The sequence below is a fragment of the Dromaius novaehollandiae genome, chromosome 2 (assembly GCF_036370855.1).
Source record: "Dromaius novaehollandiae isolate bDroNov1 chromosome 2, bDroNov1.hap1, whole genome shotgun sequence".
Lineage (NCBI taxonomy): Eukaryota > Metazoa > Chordata > Aves > Casuariiformes > Dromaiidae > Dromaius > Dromaius novaehollandiae.
Genome location: NC_088099.1, coordinates 62,896,961 through 62,923,303, shown reverse-complemented (window position 1 = coordinate 62,923,303; position 26,343 = coordinate 62,896,961). Strand labels below are relative to the sequence as shown.

At 40.2% G+C, this 26,343-nt stretch overlaps 1 protein-coding gene across 20 annotated transcripts in view; it reads left to right on the top strand.

Annotated features, from left to right (window-relative positions):
* Nucleotides 1-26,056, top strand: part of TNS3 (tensin 3) — a 319,894-nt gene extending 293,838 nt beyond the window's left edge. For all 20 annotated transcript variants that reach the window (XM_064506663.1, XM_064506662.1, XM_064506659.1 and 17 more), the window contains 11 exons: nt 1,870-2,041; nt 4,548-5,191; nt 5,876-5,962; nt 9,544-9,675; nt 12,048-12,143; nt 13,784-13,861; nt 15,556-15,633; nt 20,173-20,341; nt 21,316-21,384; nt 21,507-21,533; nt 22,609-26,056. In XM_064506663.1, the coding sequence (XP_064362733.1) occupies nt 1,870-2,041; nt 4,548-5,191; nt 5,876-5,962; nt 9,544-9,675; nt 12,048-12,143; nt 13,784-13,861; nt 15,556-15,633; nt 20,173-20,341; nt 21,316-21,384; nt 21,507-21,533; nt 22,609-22,753 (1,697 nt within the window). In that variant the 3' untranslated portion in view covers nt 22,754-26,056. The remainder of the gene's footprint in view (nt 1-1,869; nt 2,042-4,547; nt 5,192-5,875; nt 5,963-9,543; nt 9,676-12,047; nt 12,144-13,783; nt 13,862-15,555; nt 15,634-20,172; nt 20,342-21,315; nt 21,385-21,506; nt 21,534-22,608) is intronic.
* Nucleotides 26,057-26,343: the final 287 nt, after the last annotated feature.

The window sequence follows — 26,343 nt, the reverse complement described above, 5'->3', positions numbered from 1 at the left end:
GCTGTAGTGGTCATCAGACGTGAGGTGTTTCAGCAAACCGCCTTCTACTGATCAGCTTTTTCTCACATAATAATTAAGACAAAGTATTATTACTTTACTATAATACTAAAGTATTTTTACTTTACCATATTTTGAAATCACTGCTGAAGGCTTTAACATCAATCTTATAATGCTTGGGTAAACAAGCACCACTGATTTTAGTAGGAGTGTGGCCTAAGTCATGGGCTGATACAGGCAGCTGTGTTCTGACTGTGTTTGCACCAGTATGAGAATGACTGTAATACATCTGCTGTGTTAGACAGATACAGAGTCAGACTTTGCTAGATCTTCCCCACCATGTGCACTTCTGTAGTATTTCCTTAGAGTTCACTTTAAAGGCTGATATGGGTATGGTTAAAAGAAAGTGAACGGTACAGTTAAAAGCATGGTAGCTTTCTAATGCTTTCCTCATCCTGCTAAATGGTTTCTCCATACAGTATGTGTGCTATGTGAGGAATTCAAATAGTCTTCAGTCAGAGCACCGATTTGCAGATTTTCTTATCTCAGGCATTTCTTTTAAGTACCTCACACCCTCTCCATTCAGGCCAGGCTCTGCCATGATTTGAAGAGAAAGGAAGATTTATTTAGACTTGTTTCAGTGGAGCTCACAGAAGTAGTGGGAACCTTCCTCCTTTTTACAGCGTTAAAAAGGCTTCCTTATGGAAAACATGTGTTAAGATCACCTTAACTTTTTCCAGAGCTGGAGCTGTTCCCTAGCTCTCTGCTGGTTTTTTTTTTTTACTTTCCTTTCTTCACTCAAGAGACAGTAATTAGATGCTGTTTCATCTGTAATCTCCTTATTTAGGTTTCAGTCTTGCAAGAGTTTAGGTCAATGGAACTACTCATGTGTATGAAGCTATTCAGATGCTTAAGCATTTGCAAGATCATAGTGCACGGCCTTGTCTGTGGTAGAAAATTGTGCAGTTAAACCTGGGTTTTTTTGGACAGTTTTTGTATTGCTTTAGACTATACTGGCTTAAAACCACCATAATTAAATCTAATCCATATTTGAGCTTGACTAGTTATAACAATGTGACTATAAAGAAAGAGAGTAAACTGTACTATTATCAAGCCCTTTAATAATTGCATCCACATTGTTCCTCATCCAAGTATATCCCATTTTAATGATTTCCCATAGTATCTGTGGCCACTAATTAAATTGCACATAGTTTGGACTTAAATCAATTTAGCAACCAATTGCACCAATGCTGTTTGCAAGGTATTAGGAAAGAAAGGTTTACAGTTACCTTTTTTTTTTTCCCCCTGCATGATGGGAACAACAGCACACCTGAAATCTGCATGGCTGTGCTGGTAACTAAACCCATATTTTCTCTGTCCTCATCAGCTACCTTTCAACCCTGGTTCTGTCCTCATATGAGCAGGATTCTACAGCAATAGCAAGAGAAACAATTAACATTTCCGTTTCCTATCATTTTGGTATTTACGTGCATACTGACTGAATAAGAGATCTTTTTATGTGTACAGTTATGTAGGAAACTTGATTAGACATATCTGTCTTACACTGTGGACTGAGGAATGCAGAAGAATTTTAAATAGACTTATCTGTTCCCATCTTTCAGGCTAGCGAACATACCCTGGAGAATTGATCAAGCAATTTGGTGCAATTTTGTAATCTTGATCCCTTCTGCTGTTCTCCTGTGGATGTTTTCAGCAGTCAGTGTAATGTTGTGAAATACATGGAAAAATTCTTCTGTATACTCCTACTAAGAGAAGAACAGGCCATTTTATAAACATTTCTTCTAGGCAGTACAAAGTCTGTGAAAATGTGAGTTTTTGAATGTATCTTTTATTTCATTTCCTTTGCTGCAGAATCGCGAGGTTACACAGAAGCCCTTAACCACTCTATTGTGATGTCTGACAGCACCATGGGCACCAACCCTGCTTTGTTGAGGACCAACATGCAGCCAGATCCCTCCTTTCAGCGGGCTTTTGCATCTTCGTGTACTGTTTCAAGTAACAGTCCTATCCCAGGGGGAGAAAGGTAGGAACCGATCCTCCTGACTGTCGTTTAGTTCTCATCACTCTCGTTTCCAGCTGAGATGTTATGCTTGCATCTTCATTGCACAGCGTCTGATCAAGGACTTTGACTTTGGTTGTGACACTTGATGATGTTGCCTACCAGCTGGAAGTTACTGCATACACAGATATCAGTTATATGTCCAAGAAACATTTTTAGCTTTGAAAATAAGTAGGAATGCAAAATTAAACAGGAGTTCATAGTTGAGGTACTTTATTATCTGCTAGCACAAGCTCGTACATATTTTCTTAAGTGCTTAACCAGCTTCTTTAGTGCTTTACTGAAAAGTGTTTTGTGAAATTTCAGATGGAAATAAGTTGTTTCATAAGAAATCCAAGTATGTATTTTAGAGAGAGGGAACACTCTGCTCATTGTAGCAAATGCATTTATAGTCAGTAAAATATCAGGGGATTTGTTCCTGGTGGTGAACAGCTCGCTCCCCTTCACCTGCCCAACAAGCTGAGAGATTTTATTATTTCCTATTTGTATCACCATAAACATGTAGGGCTGTGAACCAGAGCTTGAAAAGTATAAATTTGCAAAATACCCCCTCCTGTCCCAAGAAGCTTGCAATTCGAGTTTAAGAGGAGAGTGGGAAACACAGCAAACAGATGGGGGATCCCAGGTAACTATTAGAAGATTCAGAAGAGCATGGCAATCAGTGGTACACGTCATTAGCTGTTCCCTATTATTATTTACCTATTCAATAAAGGTTTTCCTAGAGGAATAGATGAGGTTTATGATTACAGCTGGTCACTGGGTTTCCTCCTGCAAGGAAAGGTGCCCTCTCCAGTATTCCTTTGTGTCTAGTTATCCTATTATTATTCATGGATAATTGGCTGCTTTTTCAAAGTAAGTATTTGGAAGGAATCCTGTTGGTTGATGTGTCAAACTCTCAGTAAGGACCTAAACAAATGATGTCGATTCCTTTTCCCATTTCTTTTCCCATCTAACTGGTTTCATTTTCTGTCAGTGCTTGGACTGTAAAAGATGATGTTGTTTTGTGATTATGAATGTGAATCATAATCCCCTAAACAAAATATATTAGGAGTGTTTTCTGAGATGGACCTGTATGTAACATTTCATTATAAACGGGTAGAGTTAAGAGCTAAGCATCCAACAATACAGTAATTATCAAGTTTACATTCCTACTTTAAACTTTCTCTAGTAAGATTTGTTTCCTTCTTTCTCAATACTTTTCTTTTTTTCTGTTGTTTTTCATTTCAACTAGCAGATAGCTGCAACTGCTTTCTTTTTCCCCTAATGATATTTTCTTCCCTGTGCTTTGCTTCCATTTTTTTATAGTCCTTCTGCTTTGATATGCTCAAATCTACTGAGATCCATTTCCACAGTTCCCTTTTAATTATAAATCTTTTCTATTTTTTTTCTCTCTCAAGTCAGCTCTTTCCCTTTGTATCTCGCAATGAGTCTCGCATTACACAAATGAATCTCACAATCTCTCTTCATAACCCCTTCTCCTCCCTACATCAGATCTTGCTGGTAACGTTTTCCAGCCATGATCTAAGGGCATTTCGCTGTCAGAAGCTTAGCATGTCTTGCTTAGAAGGATATTTATTACTATGCATTTGGGCAGGTGGAACTGTTAACCAACTGGAAAATCTGATGCCTGCTGTTACAGTGTTTAATTCTGTCAGTCAGAAAGAGGCTTGGAAAAGTCAGTGTTTCTGGTAGTGTCTATTGCCTTGTGTCCTGTTTTTCTCCCATGGACATAAATTAATGACTGGACCTGCCTCTTTTCCTTCTTAGGTATAAATTATATTAGAAAGGGGCCTGGCCTAAGAGTTGGGTCTTTTGGACTGTGTTCTTACCATAGTTACTTATTTATTGTATGATGGTGTACAATTCCCTCCTCAGCTTATTACTCAGTTTGTTTTCTTTCAAAATGAACACAATGAGATTCTGCATGTAAGAAATGTGGTGGCAGTATTATTCCATAAGCCTCTGCCTTTGATGGCAGCCTCGGCTTAAGAAATTCTTGCCTCCCACTGCTCCTTTCCAGCCAGCCCTGCAGCTCACCATGGTATACATCTCCAGGACCACTGCCTATGGGGCAGTGCTGTGAGCAGGATCACTGAATTGATTCATATTAAAATAACCCTCCAAAAAGGGAGGAAGGAAGAGTGTTTTTAACTGTGATCAATGTGATGGTGTGGTTTACAGTGCAAACCCAGAACCAGTGGTGTGAGCCTGGTTGGGTGGAGGGGCGGATGAGGCAGAAAGGGATGAGCTACATTGCAGGAGTGGGTCGTCATGGTGGGGCAGGAATTTCTTCAGTCAGCTACATCACCCAAATCGAGCATGTTGTCAAATGCCACCCTCAGGTACTGGCTTGAGAAAGGTGATTTACTGCCTTCAGTGATGACTGCAGTATGGGTTATATGCTGACATTTTAAGGAAACGATTTGGCTGTTGTTTTATTTTTGTGTTTGATTTTTGGGTCTTTTGACAGCTCTTCTGCAACAGATCGGCCTTGGCTTGAAAGCAGCCCTAAATCTTCCCCGGCGCTCCGACTTCCAATGGGAAACAGCAGGCCAGGAGGAAGTTACCTTGTGCCCTCCGAATTTTCAAATCCTATGCAAGATGGTTCTCTCTTGTCTCATTTCCAAACCCCAGGACTGCAAGTAGTCACCTTGAGCAGCCGGGAGAATTCACCAGCGGAGCAGCAGCAAGAACCTGCTGTCAACAGCAGCGCCCGGGCCTACCTCACCTACAGTGGGGGCAACATGGGCAGCAGCTCCCCCCGAGAGGAGAAGCATGCTACTTTCATGGCCAACACTAGCCTCTCTCCTAAAACCATGAGCTCATCAGCGGCAAGTGCAGAAGACAATGGCTTTTTGCCGCACAACTTTCTTACGGTGGCCTCCGGACACAACGGTGAGAACAGCATGGTTCAACAGCACCATGGAGGGAACCTGCACTCTCAGCCACCTCTTCCAGAGAAAAAGAGGTCCTCTGAAGGAGACCGTTCCTTTGCCTCCATCTCACCTTCTTCAAGTGGCTTCTCTAGCCCCCACAGTGGAAGCACAATCAGCATCCCCTTCCCAAACGTCCTCCCAGATTTCTCAAAAGTTTTAAGCACTTCCCCATTGCCGGGTAGGTTTTACATCAGAGAAATGCGTAATATATTAGAGTTTGTCTGAGATTATGAAAAGCATTTTGGGGGATTTTAAAAATGGGGAGGAAAAGAAAAAAAAAAAAAAAAAAAGAAATGGAATGAAAATGGCAGGGAGGACTTGAATGTTTGCAGTAAGAGGCGCCAGGTCACTGGCTTTAGATGTATCCGTTCTAAGGACAAAACTGCAGAGATTTTTCTGCGCTTCACTAGATGTCGGCCAAGGGCAACCATCCTCCTCAGCTGCCAAGCCACAAGCAAGCAGTGTGCAGTCCAACTTCTCTTAATAAAGGCTGGCTTCTTCCTAAATCTTTGCTAGACTCATGTCAAGAACAGTTGAAAATGTAGCTGGGGTCATTCAGTATGTATTCATTGAGTCCCATTGAAAAGCTTTGTAGTTAATATAGTTTTATAAAGGTAAGAGGGTTTTTTTTATATTTTATAGCTGGAGCAGAATGAAACTTTAAGAGGGCTTGCAGAGTCTTAGGCAATATACGTATTACATTTGTTGGTTCTAAGACAGTTCAGAACTTCTCTAGACTGTACTTTTAACTGTGAGTTTTTAAAGTGATTAACATGCTTGGAAGTGGGAAAGAAAAGAAAAAAATATCCTGTGTATTTAGAATATTTCTTGATTTCTTCCCCCCCCCCCTTTTATTTCACAGAAAACACAGCTGATAAACATGTGACTGTAAAATTTGTCCAGGACACGTCCAAGTTTTGGTATAAGCCAGATATTTCAAGAGAACAAGGTATACCAATTGATGTATATTCTGGGATATTCACTAACAGAAAGGCTGGATGGTGAATCCTCCTTAAAAACTTGTTGCCCACCTGACATCTAAAGTAAATGCAAAACCTAACCTGGTCTTAGCCCTATAAGAACAAGAGCTAACCTTACTAACTTACTTTGGCCAAAGACTGAATTTGAGGATGCAAGGCAGTTGAGTAGTCCTAAAAATAAGTCTTGTTAATCAGACAAATTATTAGCCTCGCTGAACTAACCACAAAATAATTTAAATCTGCCTGTGGTAGCTGCTGAAAGTTTGATTTACTGAAAAGCTGGTTTGTCTGTTCCCTCCTCACAGCAGTGAAAGTCATTTTAATGTATGCTGAAAGAAAAAGGAGATTAGGCAAGCAGAAAATGCTCTATCAGTGCAGTCCTGTGTTATGCTGAGTCTTCAGCAGCTTGCCTGGCAGAACTGTTTTGGCCTCCAGGTTTTGGAAAGGCAGGTATGCATGAAGTAATGCCAAACAGTGGGCTGGTCTTAGAAACCTTTTGGGTACAAAATGTACTGCTCTGGCATGAGCTCAGCCACGTGTATTTTCCTGCATAGATAAGTTGAGAGGTGTTAAATACCAGAGTATTTCATTAGCCAGAACTTGGCATAAAAGCATATGTATCTACTAGTTGTTCTGTAGCCTGTGTTTCATTGTCAGGTGCAAGTGAGCTATGTTATTTCTAAAGATCACAAAATAATACTCCCACAGAATAACATCTATATGATGTGCTAAACAGATATAATACATCTACATATAGATGTGTTATCAAGTGAGATGGAGAAAGCTTTTATTACGTATGTGGAAATGTGTACATACGCACTTACTCTTTGTCCCTGCACTAACGGATAAATAAACCATGCTGGGTGCTTTGCAAATACAATTGGTCTGACAGTCCTTGCGTCTGTATTGTAAGAGTCAAGTATACTGGATTGTGTTTAACGGGTTACGACAAAATTTCAAACAGGGACTTTTAAAATGTGGTTGTTGAAAAGGAAACATCATGAAGTGTAGTTCTGCGTTTTGAAGGGAATTCACCCTGTCAAGCTTGAACTAGAACCAAAATAGCCTTCAGCTATTGGCAAATGATGAATTGCTGTGTCTGTCTGGTGCATAGTTCCCCAAACTGTGAGGATGCCTCTTATAGTGTAGTGGTAAATACGAGCACAGGGGAATAGAAGGTCATAGAAAACAGATTATTTGTTCATCTTTGCATGGTGTTTTACTGGTCCTTTCACTCCAATCCTCTTCGCCTTGCCTACTCCCTGACCCAGAGTGAGCACTGAGGGTTTAAATGTGCAAAGGAAGTTTCCTGACTTGATGCAAGTCCAAAGAGGGGAATAGATCATAAAGGAAGATTAAACCTAGCATGGTGCTGCTTGAAAGAAAAATAGTCTCCCCAACCTTTCAGTATGCCTTTTTCACCCGACCAAGTAAAATCCCTCTTTAAAAAATGCTTTAAATGCTGTTGCTGAGGAGAGGGAGTACGTGGTATTTTTTTTGTTTTTTGTTTTTTCCCCTTCACTACTGCTTATGTGACAAATGATTCCTGCTGCCTTGCAGATTTAGACATATTATGCAAGTTCTGCTGAATTGCAGGATTTTATATATTCCTCCTCCTCCTCTCTGTATGTGATAGGTTACTGTACAAACAGTTGTTTTCTTCCCTTCACCATGTTATGGAAGAATAGAGCAGACTGTACGTACAGTTGCTCTGCTCGCTCAAACAGGACACCAGACAATTGTGTCTGTGTTTTCCTCATTTTCTGTTGTTATTTGTTTTTCATGGGGGAAAAAAAATCACAGGTGCATATCTGTATATATGTTTATGATGTAACCATTCCTCAGGCCTTGTAAAATGTGGCTTTATGCCCAAAATGTGCAATGTCCTTGTTCTGTGTATACAGACAACTAAGGACTCTAGGGTCAGGTTTGGGCTTTTGCCGGGGTTTCTTTGAAGGCTTGCTGATCACTAGAAATTCTGGAAACAACCACAGGTACTTTCAGAATGTTTAAGGGAAAAAAAAAGATAATGAAATGTACTAAAGTTATATGATGGGTTAAGATGAATTGACACTTCATTAGATGGCCTGTTTGTCCTTTTTTGAAGAGAGGTTAAGATTTTGACTGCCAGATTGCAGAGTCCGTAGCAGACTCCTGCAAAGCAAGGGGCAGTTTCCCTGTAAATGTTACTCCTGGGTGGAGGGGACTCCGGATCAGTCTGCAAGCAGCGACCACAGTATACAGAGGTAAAGGTATTTCAGTGTTTGGGTGCTCAGAGGGCAAATACCGCTTACATCCCTTCCCTCGCTTTCAAGTGAACGGGAGGGCGCAAGTGCTTTGCGGGGCAGGAAGTCGGTGGTGTCTGAGAACCGCTGTGCTCCCGCTGTTGAGACTGTGCAGGAAAAGCAAATGATGTTGTCCAGCCCGGCTGGGAATTGTAGCTCTGCTCCCTGTCATGCTTCGAACTGACAGATGAAATATCAGCAGGAATCAATTTTCCCTCTTCACTTAAAAAAAAAAAAAAAAAAAAAAAAGGCAGGGCCAGAGGGACTGGGAAGAGGGACACCTTTCCTTTGCCTGGACGTACGTGTGTGTGCATGTGTGTGTGTTCCAGTGAGGTGCAGTGTTTGCCAGTCTGCCATCGTTTTGTTGAATTTGCTTTGATCTCATCACTCTTATCAGAAAGAAAGACAAGGACAAAAAACATTTAAGCTCTTTATCTTTTACTATGTTGGCCAATTATAAGCCTTAGAAGTGCTTTTGAGGTCAGGTTGTTGTTGTTGCTTCTTTTAAGGGAGGGGTAATACTCTGCTGTGAACTTGAACTTAATTTCATTTGGGAGCCTACATTAGCACTGTCAGCCTGAAACTGCCTCTGGCTGCCTGGAAGTTTATATATGCATATGCCCCAAAATTCTCAGACCTAAAGTCTTCGGGTTTTATTTTTCCTATCTTCTACTACTGCTGATATTTACCTAGTTCAGCACTACAACGTGAATTATTAACCAATGTTTGCACAGCACTCTGGATACGTGAAAAGCCATGGGACAAAAATGAAAGGCTTTACCCAAGAGTTCTCGCTATTAATTTCCTTGGGTACCATTTGCTACCTGACCCAAGGCACAGACTAAAGCTGTTGTGTAAAAAAATCAACTTATGATCAGCTGGCAGACTAGTGAGCAATATTAATCTGATAAATTTTGATTAATTTTCTGTATAGCAGCAGCTTACCAGCAGAGGCCCAGTGTTTGCTGCTGAAAGCGCTGGTTGCAGGAATCCTGGTGGGACCTGCACATTCTTCTCAGTTAAAAATCACTAGTGGGTGGTACCATGAGGCTTTACTTGCCATATGTGAGGTTCACACAAGATGTTTCCCTTCCAATCCCCCAAATATGCTTGGGGGGATGTATGTCTGTTCTACAGCAATGGAGACAGAGAGGATGTTCTGCTTTTCCGTACTATCCTGTTAATTGTAGACTTGGAACTGTACTTTTCTTTGCGTATGTGGCTCTGGAAATGTTTTTCTGTCTTTGTCCCTGCATCCTTTACAGCCATTGCTGTTCTCAAGGACAAGGAGCCTGGGTCATTCATTGTTCGAGACAGTCATTCTTTCCGGGGAGCCTACGGGCTAGCAATGAAAGTTGCTACGCCACCTCCTTCTGTGCTGCAGTTAAACAAGAAAGGTACTGTACGCCTTCTACTTACCCTTTAACCAGGCACGCGCGATGGGAAGTCTTTATCACTGTGTAGTAGTCTGGGGGACTCCTCTTCAAGTAAATACAGTTTGAGTCAAGGGCTCCATTGGTTTCTTGCAGATGTATCTTGTTGAATGTGACCAGATAAGAAGCTTGTGGTATTTGATAGTTTCACAACGGGTTGTAAATGTATACACGTTATGGCTCTTCATATATTGTGCCTTATCAACCTAATAGAAAACCAGTGTCATCTCAGTAATGGGCTGTCACTAGCAAGTCTGTGTTTGATCCAAATACCAGCATGTAAAGTTTTCACTTGGCTGGAAGGTTGAATGTTTTTGACCCCAGGGTTTTGTTTTGAGACAGTTTTACATCAGAAATAAATCCCTGAGGGAAAATGATAGCTGTTTAATGAGAAAGATGGAATAGACTTACTCTCCCAGCTCCATTGCCTCCATGTATAACTTGTGTTTGTTAGCTGTGAAAGGAAAAATGAAAAGAGCATATGGAAAGCATTAATCGGTGTATGGAAACTCAGAACGCAGCATCGGTAGGGTTCGTGGCTCCATTGGTAGCTACTACAAGGGCAGTGGGGTGGTTTTCACTGCTACTATTTTCCTTTGACAAAGGTTCCACTGGTACGTGTTGCCTGGTGAGGTAAGGAACTGAGATGACAGGAAAGCATCGTAGTGCTGTTTGTAGAAATGCAATTTTGTCCATTGTTCTTTTTTTCAAAGATCACTCAGCTCCCTCTGGGGCAAGGTTAGTAGTCTGCCTCAATTACAATAACACTTTCAAATTCTGTACACTTACCCTGGAATATTAAGACAACTTTTAATTAAAAAAATGCCATTTAATCCTTCTTTTTATTGTCCAGAAACATCAGCAGAACCAGTGTAATGTCTTATTTGAAGCAGGCAATAGAGGTGCACTGGTGATAGCATCAATAAGGAGACAAATGGAGAATGGCTGCAGGTGCACTTATTAATCTTTTTTTCTCATTGGAACCAGTGAAGTCCAGGAAGACATGGAAATCCAAACTTTATCAGCCTTTAAGAGCCAATTGGTTGGTTGCGCTGCTACCACTGGTGACAGCAAGAGAAAACGTTATTCAGGACTGTAACATTCCTCCACTTCTTGCTCTGTGATACTAACTTCTTTAATTCCCGCTGTTTCATCCTGGAGAGCACAAGTTTGTTTCATCTCATGCACAGTTTCTTGTTCAAGGTTTCTCCTTCTCACATATCCTTATATTCATTTATTTTTAATGTTGTGAGAGGATAAGGGCAAACAGTAAGCTGTTTGAAAAGGTGAGCTTTGCAATATTTCCTTTACACAGAACTTCCTGCTGTCCAGGCTAATGTGTTCATCTGTACTGGCCCTTGATGTCACGTGTCCTCTGGGCTGTGGCTGACAAAAATCAGAGTCAAAGAGAGTGTTTACAGGTCTTTAGTTGAGGTTTGAATGTTCAGGCAGCGTTGCCCTATTGCTATGAGTTAACTTTCATTTCTTGGAGAGCGCTCCAGTCTGTAGTCAGGTGTGAAATACTGCGAACAAGCCTTTGGAGAAATAATGATTTTGTCTTAATTATTTGCACGTGTGTGTGTATTTATAAAAATGCTAGATCTCGAGGGAATTTTTATATGCCTCACGGACTTTGAATCTCCTCATTGTGTTATCTCCCAGCTTACAGTTTAAAGATTTGTCCTAGAGCCTTGAGGGATATAAACTTTCTTAAAAGGTCTAGCAAGCTACAGAAACCTGAGTCTTATGTAATCACTTGTTTCCAGGAGCAAAGGCTTATAAGAAGACTGCAAACATTTTAAAAATTACAGATTCACCAACAGACTTGGCAGCGTTACATTAGTGCAACTAGATCTTTTATTCTTCTGATCTGGAAAATTTCTGTGAGCAATTTTTGGTCCTGTCATTAGAAATCTGAGTAATTTGTCATAATTTTGGCCCCTTGTTGTCACACTGGATACAGGTTCTTCTAACTGGCAAGTACACCAGAATTTCTAGCCCTTTGGTTTTCAAATTTTTGTTCCTATCTATAGTTGGGACCATTCTTGGACATTTTGGACACCTCTATATGTCTAGATGTCAGTTACTTCTGTTGATGGAATCTTTGCCTCTGGTTATCTAAAGTGGGCTATTTGTTTGTTTGCTTTTTTTACAGAATAGTCTTTTCACTCCAGCTTGTAACCTTGCAGCAGAACAACTCTAATGCATTCTTTGCCTGCTGTGTATAAAACATTTGGTGATAATGTGGAAAGCTGCCTCATAAAGACCTTCTAATTTGTGAGACTTGTCTGTTCATTGATTCTCTTTATGTGCTTTCTTTTTCTGTTTTGCAACAGTTGGAGATTTGTCAAATGAACTTGTAAGGCATTTTCTGATTGAATGCACTCACAAGGGGGTGCGCTTGAAAGGATGCCCAAATGAACCATATTTTGGTAAGTACTGTGCATCGCAGAGATGCAGAAAATGGAAATATTTTGCATTTGCCAGAGCTGTTTTATAGACTTGAATGGAATGGAAATGAGAGAATATTTTGCTTAAGTCTTGAAGATTTCTGTAGGAGACCATTTTGAGGTTGTTGTAATAGCAGCCTTCTTCACATTTACCTAAAGTATCTCTGCAGTGCACTCTAGCATGGATGCACGGGAGCAAGCTTCAAGCTGCAATGCACAGCTGCAATGGCACAGAGCTCAGCTAGATGACTGTAGGTAGCCTTATTTATTCAGGATCTTCTGCTGATTTTGTCTTTTTACTATATTTAGACTGTATAGCAGCAAGCTAAAATGACTCTGGAGTAGAATGGGTTTTTTCATATAGTAAAAAGTGTGTTATACTGCATCAGGTTACATAATGTAATGCAACAGAAGCACATCGCCTGTGAAAGGTCTTCTACCATAAAAAGAAGGTATAGAATGGCAAATTATGTTTGAAGTAAGGTGGATTGAATTTTGTCAGTGTTTGACATGAGAGGTATTTCAAATTGGAGGTTTTAGCCCAGTCCTACCTTTATCTTGAAGTATCTGTTTATGGTGCATATGTAGCTGTACTACTCATTTAGTCTGAGCATCTCCTAGTTTTTAAATGTGTACAGCCTCAAACTGCTTCACTTGGTAGGAAGGCAGTATCAGGCATTTGTGACACTGAAGCACTAATAATATAAATGTCAGCAAGACCCTTGCAGAACTGAGTCATCTTTCCATTTCAAAGCAATTTTTGATGGGCTGTAAAAATGAGATTGATTGTCTGAACTGTGATTTTTCTCAAGAACTTATCATGAATAGAGCGTTCAATATTTGCAAGCAAATGGAACTGAAGGATAACTTTTTGTACAAATAGACAGATGAATATTGTCCGTTCATCTCCTCAAAGTATGGTCTACCATGATGATGATGACGACTAACATTTAATTTTTTTAATTGAAACTGGGTGCAGATTAGAAAATTGGCTTTGAATAATCAGATTTTACAGCAGTGGTTAAAAGAAGAATAACTTAACAGAGACAGTTATGTATGTCAGCATCATATTGAGTGGAGGAGGTTTTCTCTAGGCCAACTTTTATGTTTTTAAAAGCACAAAACAGAGGTACATGTAGACTAACAGCTAGACAGTGGAGAGAAGATGACAAAGAAACAGAACTGCTAGCTCTTTCACTGCCTACACGTAGCATCAACCCCTTGTGCTCTTACCTTCTTCACAAGGTACTACTACATTTAATGTAGCACACATTAAGAGTATCAAATGGAATTTACTAACATGCATGCACTAGTGTTTTTGTCATCTTTGCACTTTCTACATTTGAAGCAAAGCCATTTACTTTGGGATTCAAGCAGTGTGTTGGGAAGGGAAGGGGAGTATATGGTTGTGGTTAGTCAAAGTACAGCCAACTGGGATGGTGCTGGGGAACATGAATCCATTAAAGTTAACTGAAAAAGATAGTTGTTACAGTGGCTTATGGGGAGGACCAGGGGGATGGGGGGGAACTGCTTATAAAACACTTGAAAGCAAGTATAACTCTCGAGCATTGCTTTTGCCCACCAAGTTAATCCTGCATGTCTTGTTGCTCTTCTGACTGCAGGGAGTTTGACGGCTCTGGTGTATCAGCACTCCATTACTCCCCTGGCGCTGCCCTGCAAGCTGCTCATCCCAGACAGAGGTATGTCCCAGCCAAGGCTCTGCTCCAAAATGCCGGTGTCTGAAGGCAGGTGAACGTGTCAGAAGTCAAGATCTGAACGAGAGTGCACAAGGAAGGGTGCTGCATTTTTAAAGTGGCTCTTCAGTGTTGCTGCAGGCTCTTATCCAAGCTGCAGTTGTGAGCAGACTAGTACTGTGATGTTCCAATCATAAACATATATGAGTCATGGAAATTAGCGCAGTAATCCAGCATTTAGGAAAAAAAGAAATCATTTCTCAGACATGAAATTATGCCCATGTATGGTTAGATTTAACCACTCTTCAGGTCTGGGTGGCAAAAGGCCTTAGGGAAAGCAAGATGGATAAAGAAAAGCAGGTGTCCTGAGTGTGAGGCTGACAGGAAACAAGCAGCAGCTTACAGAGGTCCAAATATTGTTTCAGTAAATGGTCGAAGAGCCTGTGTTGCATCATGGGACTGTAATTCTAATTTTGGTTTTGACGACTTCATAAACCACTCTAGGACAACAGCAGAATGCAGTTATGCAGCTCTTGCCCCATAATTCAGTTGCCTGTTTATTCTCCCACATGAAGTTAACACCAGATGTATTATTGAAATGTTAAACATTCTTGTGGTTTTCCACTGAACTCTTTAAACTTTTCTTAAAGGCCATGTGTCAGTGTTCAAACATAGCACTTGAATTATGCAAATCTATTAATGAAACCATTTTAGCACAAAAACGTGCTATCATAGATGTGACCAGAGATCTCTTTATATGGCAAACCAGTGTGGTGGGTGGGTTTTTTCCCCTTCTCCTCCTCACCTAAAATGGAAAGTTCCTTCTGTTCTGGCAGAGGTGCAGGACTGAAACATTCGCCTTTTCCTGGACAAACATATTGCGCTGAAATGAATGGATTTATTCTGGAATCTTGATAAGGTCAAGCGTTTTAAAAAGATGTTCTGGTGGTTAATGATTCTAGACACAGGTCACAGCATTTAAAGCATGTGGACAACTTCAAGTGTGCATAGTGTTGCACTTAGTATTATTGCCTCACCCTTGCTCATTCGAATGTATTCAAAGAGAGCCTATGTCGTATCAAATACAGCCCTAATGAGATATTTTTTTACTAACTTTTATATAACAGAGATAACACACAGACGTGCAGTTTTCTCGCTAATTTCCGCAGATTTGGAAGCAAATGTTCCACTGCTGTCTGTATACTTCAGAAGTTTCTGTGTTTTACGTATGCATGAAGAAAGAAGAATTAAGTTGTCAGTTTCTGAATCAAAATAAATTAATTGATTTCATTACAAAATCTTGGTCTTTGTGCTTAAATTAGTGTAAATTATACAAATTAAATTAGATAATTAAATTTGTACTAGTTAAAAGGCTTAAAGAATGGATGAGGGAATATAGTTGATATTGTTTTAACATAGTATCACGTGTCCCTTCAGCAGTACATAGTTTTATCTTTCACTGTCTGGAGGTAAAGAGTTAAGCATCCCTCCTGTAGCACTGGGGGAAAAAAGAGATGCAGCACAAAAACCATATGGCATGAGTGCTTACTGCTGCAGATACAAGATTGTTTAATGTGTCTGGCCAAGAGTTGTCCGGTACATGAGATCACAATTACAAGAGCTAGACTTAAACTTGACCACAGGCATTGATTTGTCTATTCAAGTACAATCAAAATGTGGATGGTGTTTTCTATTTGCAGATCCCTTGGAGGAGATAGCAGAAACTTCTCCACAGACTGCTGCAAACTCAGCAGCAGAGCTTCTCAAACAGGGTGCAGGTTGGTAAACTTCCCTTGCATTTGACTGTCACAAAGTTATGTATTTTACAGGCTGGGAAAACATGAGGCTCAGATCGGGCTGAAAAATGATTAAAGGGAGCAGTTTAAATTTAGAGTGCTGTGTAGAAGTGTAAAGAGCACTGTGAAGATAGGTACCAAGTTCCTTCTGTTTTTTGCAAGCTCAGCAATCCAGTGTTTGCTTTCCAGTGCTGCCTCCTGGGGGAATATGAGGTACCCAGAGGCTGTGTCCAGCACACCAGTTTGTACACAGTGACATTACTTTTGTAACTGACAAACTTACAGAAGGTGTTTTCAACCTGTAGTCTGCAGAACTTCATGGACTATGCCTAAGTGGTCTGCAGAACTTCATGGACTATGCCTAAGAGGTCTGCAAAAGGCGACTGGGGAAAGTGTTGAGTAGGGTTAAATTCTCAGCGTAGCAGTCAACATTGCCACAGGAACATGCTTACTAGCCCACAAATTGGAAAAAACATTGAAAACCATTGCCCTGTGTTTCATTTGGTGCCGCATGTTGTTAGGAAGTGAAGTTTTCCATGTCTTTTCCATCGGATGCTGTTTTAGGGATCCTCAAGCGTACTGCAGCACCCACATCCCATTCTGGCAAATTAAGTTGTCTTGCCTTGAGCTTATTGGTGTGACAGAAGAGCCCTGACAAAGTTACTTCCAAACAGTGCAATGCTACATACTGACACCATCTGTACCACTCTGAGTGGTATTTGCAGCAACTGTGTAGGTGTGTGTTCTGCTTCTCACCAACTTTGTTTGCATGCAGTTGGCCTATAGATGGCTAGTGAATAACTTGTCTGTAAAAGTCTGGTGGCATCACTGACCACTATCGGACACAGTACCCTTTGGTAGCCTTAAGGCTGCCCTTAGTATGGATGCAGCCACTGTGTTATTCCCCTGTACAGCCAGCACATCCAGGGGACCTTGTCCCTGTCCTCCCATGAACCCTGGCCTTCAGGCTGCTCTGAGTTCCACCTTAGGATCTGTCTGTCCACTCGATTAGCCCTAGTAGGGCAGAGTATGCTACATTTGCCACTGTCCTTTGAGCTTAACCTAGCACTGAAGCTCTAAGCAAAAGCTTTGTGGCCAAGCATGCCTTTACCCAAGTGCTGCCTTGTTACCCTGATCCCTCGTAGGGCACTTCTTGGGGGTGGTTTGCCAATCGGAGCAGCTCTGAAGTGAGGGAGAGTTGTTCCTTGCTTGTGCAGCAATATGTTTTGACTTTAAAATTTGCAGTACCACTTCAAATGCTGTAATCGAGCAGGAATGTGTGGCTGAGGCAATGGCTAGCCTTGGTGAGGCTGTGCTAGAAGTGAGCACGTGTGGGCATTTCAGTCCGCCAGTGCCGGTGGTGGTTGTTGCAGCCAATAGGGCAAAAGCCAAGGAGGAGGAAATAGAGAGGAAAAGTTCTGTAAACAAACTCAGCAGAACAGGCATGTGTTGTCTTTTGAGAAATGCTGGTTTCTCCTTCTTCAGGCAAGGCTCGTCAAAGAAAAATAACTCTTTGACTTCAGTTGGGGCAGCAGTCAGATCACTCCATATGGGGGCTGTCAAATCAAGGATTGTTTGGGGAATTTAGTAACAGTAAAGCTTTTTTTGCTTTTGTTTTTAAACAAGGTTTTGGAACCTGAATAGAGAAGTTAGCTAGGAAACATTTTCAGAGCATTTTGCCCTGACACATCATTTCCCACTGATTTTGCATATTTCAAACATCTCTCTCCAGTCATGCAGACTTTCCAAGTGTGGCGTTCAACATGGACGCTCAGATCCTGAACATGTAGACTGTTTCTTTACCAAGCCTTGGAGCTTGTGTGAGGAACCGCAATTTAGTCAAAGCAGATGCCCTTTTTCCCTGCCACACAACCTTACATTATCCCAACCTTCCACCACTCGACAAGTGAAAAAATGAAGATGTGCAGGCCTAGAATAAGCATTTCTATAGCTGTCTGAAAAACCTAATGAGCATTTCCAGTCCTTATCTAAATACAGACACTAACTGACAAATCTTTTGCTTCCCAGAGAGTGACAACTGAAGACTAGGAACTGTACACATAAGTCGCTTTTCCCTCAAACAGACCTTGTTTTACTAGCCTTGTTTGGCAGCAAAAATTGGTGCCCCAAATAAATCCCAGTGCTTTGTATCTGTTTCCGCTGTAATATGCTACTACAGTCAAGGGACTAACCACTCCAAACAAAGCTACGTTCCCAAGCTAAAATTAGCATGGGATACTGAAGATGGCCACGTTGTGTAGCTGTCATTGCTAGTACCGATGTGACTTACAAGACAGCAGCTGTGGAAGATGGGGATGGTTATGTTACAGGAAAGTTGCTGTTTCATAGACTTCTTCCTTTTGTTCTTGCCTTGAACAGAGTTTCTGTGGGATCACTGCCATTCAATTCTCCATGTCAGCTGCCTAGATTAGAATATGCATGTTCTTAAAAGAGAAATTTTTCAGCCTTTCCCATAACCTTCACTTTCCTGCAATCTCTTTTTTAACCTGACATATTTTTGTGCCTTCCAGCACTTCTAAGAATCAATTCTTTTTCATTCAATAGAAGGTAGAATCATGTACTGTGTTTAGTGACTGTGTTTGAACTGCCGCATTGGAGGACAATCTAGAATAAGGGGTTAGCTATTTTGTTTAGAAACAAAACCTAAACACAATCTGTTGACAACAGAGCAATGCCTGGCACAAAGGGAAGGGAATCCCTTCATAAGAGCCTCAGAAGTGGTTAGGAATGTGTCTGTGAAACAAGGCAAGCTTCCTGTGGTGGGAAAAATTCACAGGATAATGAAGAGCTTTAGATCTGTATCAAGTGAATACAGTAATGATGTGAAAAGAAGAAAGTTTATACTTTAGAATGTTATTTACAATCTTGGACCGACATGACAGAAAGACGTTCAGTGAGTTTGGCTTCTTAAATCCCTCTCTATATGAATCACATGATAATTAATTCAAGCAAAGGTTATTGAGACTGGAACACCAATGCACAAACGTGTGGGAATTTTTTTCACTTACAATTCAAATCCTTTTCTCACTGACAGCCTCCAGAGCTTGGAGTTATTGGCTGGAAGCAAGCGTAGAATTTGCCTGACAGTCGTACTGGAATCAAACTTAGGCTCGTGCAGTCTACAGCTGTCTGGCTGCTTGGTTGTTTTGCAAGTGGCATAGTCTAGCTGTGTATTTTATGTAGATAATAGTAGGAGAAGGCTTTCCCCAAATTACAGAATAGCCATATCAAAGGAGATGCTATTAGATTTAATTTAATCTTTGCTTTCATAATAAGGTTGGTGAGCCATGCTAAACTGTTAACAAGTCAAATATTAGCAAGCTAATTTGCACACATCAGCTGCCAGAGTTATAAATTCTGTCCTGGACACCTACACAAATGTTTTTACCAAAACACCAAGTCTGTTGGTAGCTGTATTTAGCCATGGATGTGTTTAATAATGCTTGCTTGTGTTGTAGAGTAAGACTAAGAAGGCTTTTCAGTTTCAGAAATGTTCTTAATCTGCTTGTAAATTTGACTTTATATCACAGGCCCAAAGTATTTAAGCATGTGAATATTCCTATTAAATAATCTCCTGAGTAGTGTCCCAGTGCTTGCTGCAGACCAGGAATTAGGTTAACTGCTTAGGAGCCTTAGAAACCAATGAACTGCTCTGTAAAGAGACATATCAGAAGTTTCTAATATCTCTAGGCGTTGAAATTCAGAGACGATAACTTGGATTTTCATCTAGATCTGGTCCCAAATATGAACACAAATCAGAGTGGTTTCTTTCCCAACCTACTGGCTTTGTGAATATCACATTGGGAGTGGAATAGGGCTCTTAAATTTAAAACATGCTGAGGTAAAGGATAGACATAAAAATATAGAAGTAATTAATTTTCCTCTTTGTGGAAGTTTTGTTTGCTCTAAAATTACTCAATGTTCAAAGCACTATGGAAATAATGAGAAGTGAACTTTGCAGCTTCTTTGTGGGGAGAAAATGTTGTCTTGCCAAAAAAGTGAATAGTTTCCTTTAAAGGTAGTTTAAACACCATTTGAAAGTGTGAACATCTGTGAGCTGGTGCTGCAAAAATGTGTATTTTCTTCTTAGCTTCTGTAATTGAACTTACAGGCAAAGTATCCCCATTCTTCCCCATCAGGATTGCATTTGCTGTAGTAGCAGCTATAAGTGGCCTCTCTCTCTGCTACTATCTGGTATTTATTTAAATTTTAGGAGCATCTATGGGTCAAAGGTAACATATGGTCATTGGCTTAAATGAAAGGCATTAAACCAAAGGGACAGTAAAAGGCCTATACCCTCTGAAATTATCATCTTAAGCTATGAAGCAACAGTGGGACAAGATGAAGCACAAATAAACAGAAAATTTGGTAGTTTGTTGTCAGCCTTCCTTGTCACTTTACGCAGGCGGAAAATTCATTTTTTGTTTGGTTTTGTTCGGAAGATTCCTGTTTGATTTTGTTTGGGTAATGACCTCAAGGTCTTTCCCCTCTCTCTTACAGCGTGTAATGTCTGGTATCTGAATTCGGTGGAGATGGAGTCCCTCACAGGCTACCAGGCAGTGCAGAAAGCCTTGAGCCTGACGCTGATGCAAGATCCTTCGCCCATCTCAACCGTGGTCCATTTCAAGGTGTCTGCGCAAGGAATCACACTGACAGATAATCAAAGAAAGTAAGCAAAGGAGGGATGGGAAGAGAATACTGGGCCTTGTCCCAGGCAAATGTCACTTGCTGTTGAGTTGTTTTTCCTAGTTTTATTTTGCAGTCTCTGTCTCAGGTGATAACTAACAGGATTGTCCAAAGAATGATAATGGCTGCTCCCTCTTCCAGGGTGCGGACCATCTGCAGTGCTGGAGGATGAATATTTTAAGCTATGAACATTTCTTCCATGTGGCAGTTTCTGGAAAGTCACTTTGCCATGGCATTTTTTTCATTGTTGTTATTTCTTAGAAAAAGAGAAAGAAGTTTCACTGGCTTTGCCAACATTTGGTATTCAGCCTATTCACTGAAATAATTCATCTTCACTATAGCCATTATCAACATCACTGAGCAGAGTTGGCCTAAGCAGCCACTGTGTACCTCCAAGTATTTGAATTACTGCTATGGATAGTCCAATGCCTGTAAACTATTATGATGGTGAATGCTATTAAGGCTATTAAGGCTACTGCAAACTCCTTAGATTTGAAAACTGGGCATTATAAAGGAGGGATGACTAGGTAAAAGCCAGACTTGCTAATTCCAGGGAACCTGCAAGCATTTGTAACAGGTCAAGGACAGACTTTCAATCACAATTTCCAGGAGTGTTTACATTCAGAAACTTAATATAACTCCATTTCTCACAAGTTCCAAGAAGTTTCATTTCCCGCTGGCATTGTAGCTGAGTGGCCAGTGTTTAGAAAGATGCATTTGATGCTTCTAGTTCTGTTCCTTAGCTTGCATCCAAAACCTGATGTTCCTATTTTAAATACTGATTTATTTGGTTGGGGCAAATCTTATAGTTTTTGAAGTGTCACTCAGAGATAGCAAAAAGAATATATTGTCATTATTAAATTTAGAAATCTGTTGTCTTTATTTTTCTTCCATTTAGTGTTAAAATTTTAAGCATCTTAAGTATGCCTGAAACTTTTATTATTTTTTCCTATCCAGGCTCTTTTTTCGGCGACATTATCCTGTCAACACTGTTATTTTCTGTGCTTTGGATCCACAGGACAGAAAGTAAGGAAGATAAACACTATTTCTAATATGTTCTTCATATTGTTGAGCTCAGAAAACTAACATATGTGTCCTTTTTATTTCTCCATTGCTTTTTTTTTATCTGCTTTCTTGTGGACAACAAGATGGATGAAAGATGGCCTTTCTGCAAAGTAAGTAGACACCTGTCCCAGTCATTTTAACTGAATGTTTTAAGAGTATCATTACAGTGATGAGCTTGTTAGTCTTCTAAATTATGAGCTGTCATCTTTGTCAGAGACGTAGAAGAGAAAGTAGCTATTCAGAAGTAAAAGTCTCTTTGGCCACTGTCATTACACTTGATTTACTTCATCTGCACCTCTGCAAGTCAGGGCCTAATTATGTGATGGTGGGCTATTTGGAACCAGAGTTAGTGTGGTTTATTTGGATTGCAGGTCTGTGATTTACCTAAAGTTTCAGAAATGAAAACAGAACCATTTGCCGCTCAGTTTTGTGCTCTACTTGTCAAACAGTGCTAACAGAAGCTTTGGATAGGTTTACTCTTCTCACTTGGACTAATAGCTTTTAAAATAAATCCCACATTTGGCACCCATAGGAGAAAATCCCTAGTGATGCTAGTGGTGTCTGGCATAATTTATAATTACCAGTGGATTCCAAGTGTTTTCTCTCGAAGACCAACATCATTGTTCCCCTCTTACTGAAAGAAAAAGCCTGAATGGAGAGAGGTGCTCTCCGTTTGGTCAGGGTTATGCTGATCTCTGAAAAGGAACAGAAAGAGATCTCAAGTACTTCATCCACTGAGATGTGTTGCCTTCAAAATCTCTTTTTGAGCACTCCAGCCATTCATCCCCCACCTCCCTTCCCGCACGCGCACACACACACACACACATCTGCAAGACAGATAAGAGCAGTACTGAATCAGATTAAATATCTCCCCAGGTCGGTAAGTATGTCTCTGACAGTGAGCAGTACAGGATGCTTGTAGAAAGAACTGAAGAAACAGGACAGTATTATCCTTGCCCAGATTGTGGCCATCCTCAGCCTTTCAGGGTGTTCCTGAGCTGGCTGTCGTTTTTGGACTACTGTGTTTGGTAGCCATGCAGGACCTTCTCCTCCGCAAGAGCCAAAGCACAATTTGAACCCCTTTGACCTTTGTGCTTCTGGTTGCCTCAGTATCCTTTCTGGTTTATGAAAGGAGGCAATGTGTGTGTCGCAGTTCTCTAATATGCTGTGATTTTGCCTTTGCAGAGTATTTGGGTTTGTTGCCAGGAAGCAAGGCAGTGCCACAGACAACGTGTGCCACCTATTTGCAGAGCACGATCCCGAGCAACCTGCCAGTGCCATTGTGAACTTTGTATCAAAGGTCATGATTGGATCTCAGAAGAAGATCTGATGCCTTTCCAGCCTCGACTCAGAGCTCTTCACTGACTTGAAGGAAAGCAGCGTGAGAGGCAGAAAGACTATTCAGCAGCAAAGTCTGAAGCTTGTCATTCCCAAGAAGGAAAGCAGAGGACAGTGTGTCTGCATTAAGTTCAGAAGAGTACAGTCTTTTCTTTGAAGATGCCTCTGACCGATCGAAGCATTATCTCTTTCTTTTTATATCAAAGGACAAAGCAAAAGAAGTTGGGTGCCACCTAAACACATGTAGCCCATACCTGAATGCAGCATAAATGAAAAACTTCTCCCCTGAGGGGTTTCTAATATATTTTCACATGCTGTTGCTCGACATTTATTGGAACAGAAATATTCACCCACTCACTAGGCTGTGCTACTCTTTTGTGCAGAAAATGTTTCTTAGAACCACCACAAAGACACTTGCCATAATTGCATCAATGGTAGCTATAGGCCTTGCAAGCATATGCTCTTAAGAGAAAGGTGGTCTGAGGAGGACTATTTGCTCTTCTCTTTGTCTTTATGTGATTAGTGGTGGGAATTGAATGGAGAAAGGGAAGATGTATGTGAAGAGAAGGTTTGTGCAAGTTGATTGCTGTTAAGAAAGGAACAGCAACGTGGAATATTCAGGGAGATTTCTCTGTATTTGGTGTAAAGAAGGCTGGGCAGTTTTAGCTTGAATAATTTTAAATAGGGGAGAGGTGACAGACCAAAAATGGTTGCATGGAAATGTATTCCATAATTCTTTTTGTATTATTATTTTTTATACAAAGAACTAAGCAGGGAAGATACTGTATTTTAATAATTGCAGGATAAAAATGAGGGAAAAGCAAAGAGGAAAATTTTATAATTTATATATTTTTGCCTATGCCAGATTATTTATAGTAGATCTCAGATCTTGGTATATCATATGGATATTCTTTTACTAGGCCACTGTCGAGCTTTGCCTTTTTAGCACTATTTTGCGTAAGTAAAAGCGCATTGCATGTGCCTTGCTGTAGAGAATAGTGTTTCATATTTTGACTTTTGTCTTACAGTGATGACCTACTTCCCATCTACTGTCTGTTTGCAATAATGCTTTGGCTGTAACATTTGTTCCCCTATCTAATAACGACATACATAAGTGGGTTCTTTTTGGCCCCCTTTTTATTGGAGTTTTGGGGATTTTTGGCTTTTTTTCATCTGTAGGGACTGTTTTCATGTTTTATAGTTGTGTTTTAATAATTTCTTGAGTCAGGAAATCCAAAAGGGAATGGAATTTATTTCGTTACTCTATCCCATTTCTTGAGAGCATTTGTGTCATGATTTGTACAGTTGTCACACCTGTACAAATCGCTCTCTCTTTATAAGCATGTCTGTATTTTAAATGCATAACTGTTAGCTTTACAGCGATTATATATTACAGAAAACGTATATGGTAGGTTACAGTGGAAACCTTTATGAAGAAGGACACCCATCTGAGGTCTACTGTTATAATTCCCATTTGCTCCAGAAAGAGCAGCCCTAGACCCCATATCAAAATAGAAGGTAATAAAACAACTGCAGTGGGACAGTGCTGAGAAGTTTCATTGCCTCGATTTCTTTGATGTGTGGGTGTTACATTAATTTCAGTAATTACAGTAATAATCTGAGCAATAAGATGACATGCTGAATGCTGCATGCTAGATGCGTGAGGCACTGGATTAACTAGTAATTGTTAGATTTGGAGTCTTGAAGACTCCTTTCAATCTCTTCTCCTAAATAATGGTTAAAAAGGATGGAAAACTCTGATTGGGCTATACAATAAAAAAGTTCCACCCATCTAAACTGTATTTGTCCTGTATAGATGATGATCTGGTTTTTATTAATAGCTCTTTTCTTTCTTTTCCTAAAGTGTTAGAACCATGGAAACCTTATTCAGTGACCATGGCCAAAAATGTTACCACATGATTTGTATAATGATGAATTTCGTGTAAATAACTTTTTACTTTTTAAGGGGAAGGGGAGGGGGAGAAAGAGAGAGAGAGAAGAAAGATTTGAAGTATAATGTCTGTGGATGAGGAAATGGCATAGTGGTAAAAATAGGCATTGGATGTACATAGAAGGGTTAAGCAATCCAAAGCATCGTAGCTACCGTTGAAGCAACAAAGGCAAGTGCCTCTGATTTGTACCAAATACTTGTAGTCTTCTTACACAGAGGTATATTATTTAAACAGTGTTTATGTACCATCCAAAAGAGAATGCGGTTCTTACTTTTAGCAACTCTGATTCTTTTGAAATGTGAGAAATGGGTTTCCTTAGTAGGACTTAACTTATTTTTTAAATAGTTTTTTGATGCACCAGAAACCCAGTTGCCTGATCTAGTTGGCCGGTTGGAGCCCAGTGAATTTCTTCTGCTGACATCTCAACTAGAGTCAAGTCAGATTTCCTACAAGAAAAATCATGTGTGATAAAACTGACATGTTATGAGGATTCAAATGAGGAGGAATTTTTGGTTATATCTTTTCCACTTGTGTAGGTGATACTTGAGTGTGTGTTGTTAAACACCAAGTGTTGGCCTTTGGGCTGAAACTAGTGTCATTTTTTCCTTTTATTGTCATTTCCATTTGGGGCCTTATTTTGTATTCCCTGTGTGTTGTCCAGGCCTGCTGAATTCAGGATCACAAGGAATTCAAGGCTAACACTCCTGCTGGTGTTTCCTGGGAGTTTAGCTCTCCTTGCTAAGTGGGAAAGAAAAGGTTGCCCTGTTTCTAAGGGAACTTTTCTATTATGCATTCCTCTGGATGGTATATTACCACATGCTTTTGCTTTTTAATGAATTGAAAAAATGCACAAAGCAAAATAGTTCAGTAAGTACCGTTGTGTAGTGTATGTAGAAAGGCATTCATGGAACTTATGTTCATGGCAAATACATGACTAAATAGTTAATACAGCACTTTCTTTCCACGGTTTTTGGTAGATGTGTATATGCAGTCTCATACATAATGCCAGCAAGTTGACACATATATTTAGCCTAGCTCCTATTAACCTGCTTGTTAAATGTACTACTATAATCTTACAGTGTTAAACTACAAAAATGCTAAAAGCCATGTTTTTAATTAAATGGTTCCCATGTATCCAACAGTATCATTAAAATTTTAATGTTTCCTTCTTGGATTTACCTATTAGTGAAAATTTTTGCCTTTTTCTTTGAACTGTAAAGAAGCAACAAAATGTCTCCAGTATGTAAATGAATGTTCCATAAATTCTTTGTATAGTCATTTTCTCTGCTCTTCAGATATCACCTCTATTCAGATTATAATAAAATTATGAATGTGAAATCTCACCACAGAGCGTTACAGGGCACTCTGTTCTGAGAGACAGGCCTCCTACATTCAAAACCAGTTAGTGAGGGAGGGCTGTTTGGTGAAGTAAAAATAGGTTAAGTGCTGAAGCAGGGTTCTGGTTTTTTGGGTTTTTTTAAAAGGTTTCTTTCAAGGCGTTGACTATACACAGGTTCGTCTGCTTTAGCTGTCCACTTTTAGGTAAAGTATGTGATTTTCATAGTTTATTTGCAAGTAGAGTTGCATAGAAGTGCCTTTTGCCTGCCTTGTCTAGGTCAGTATAAGAAGG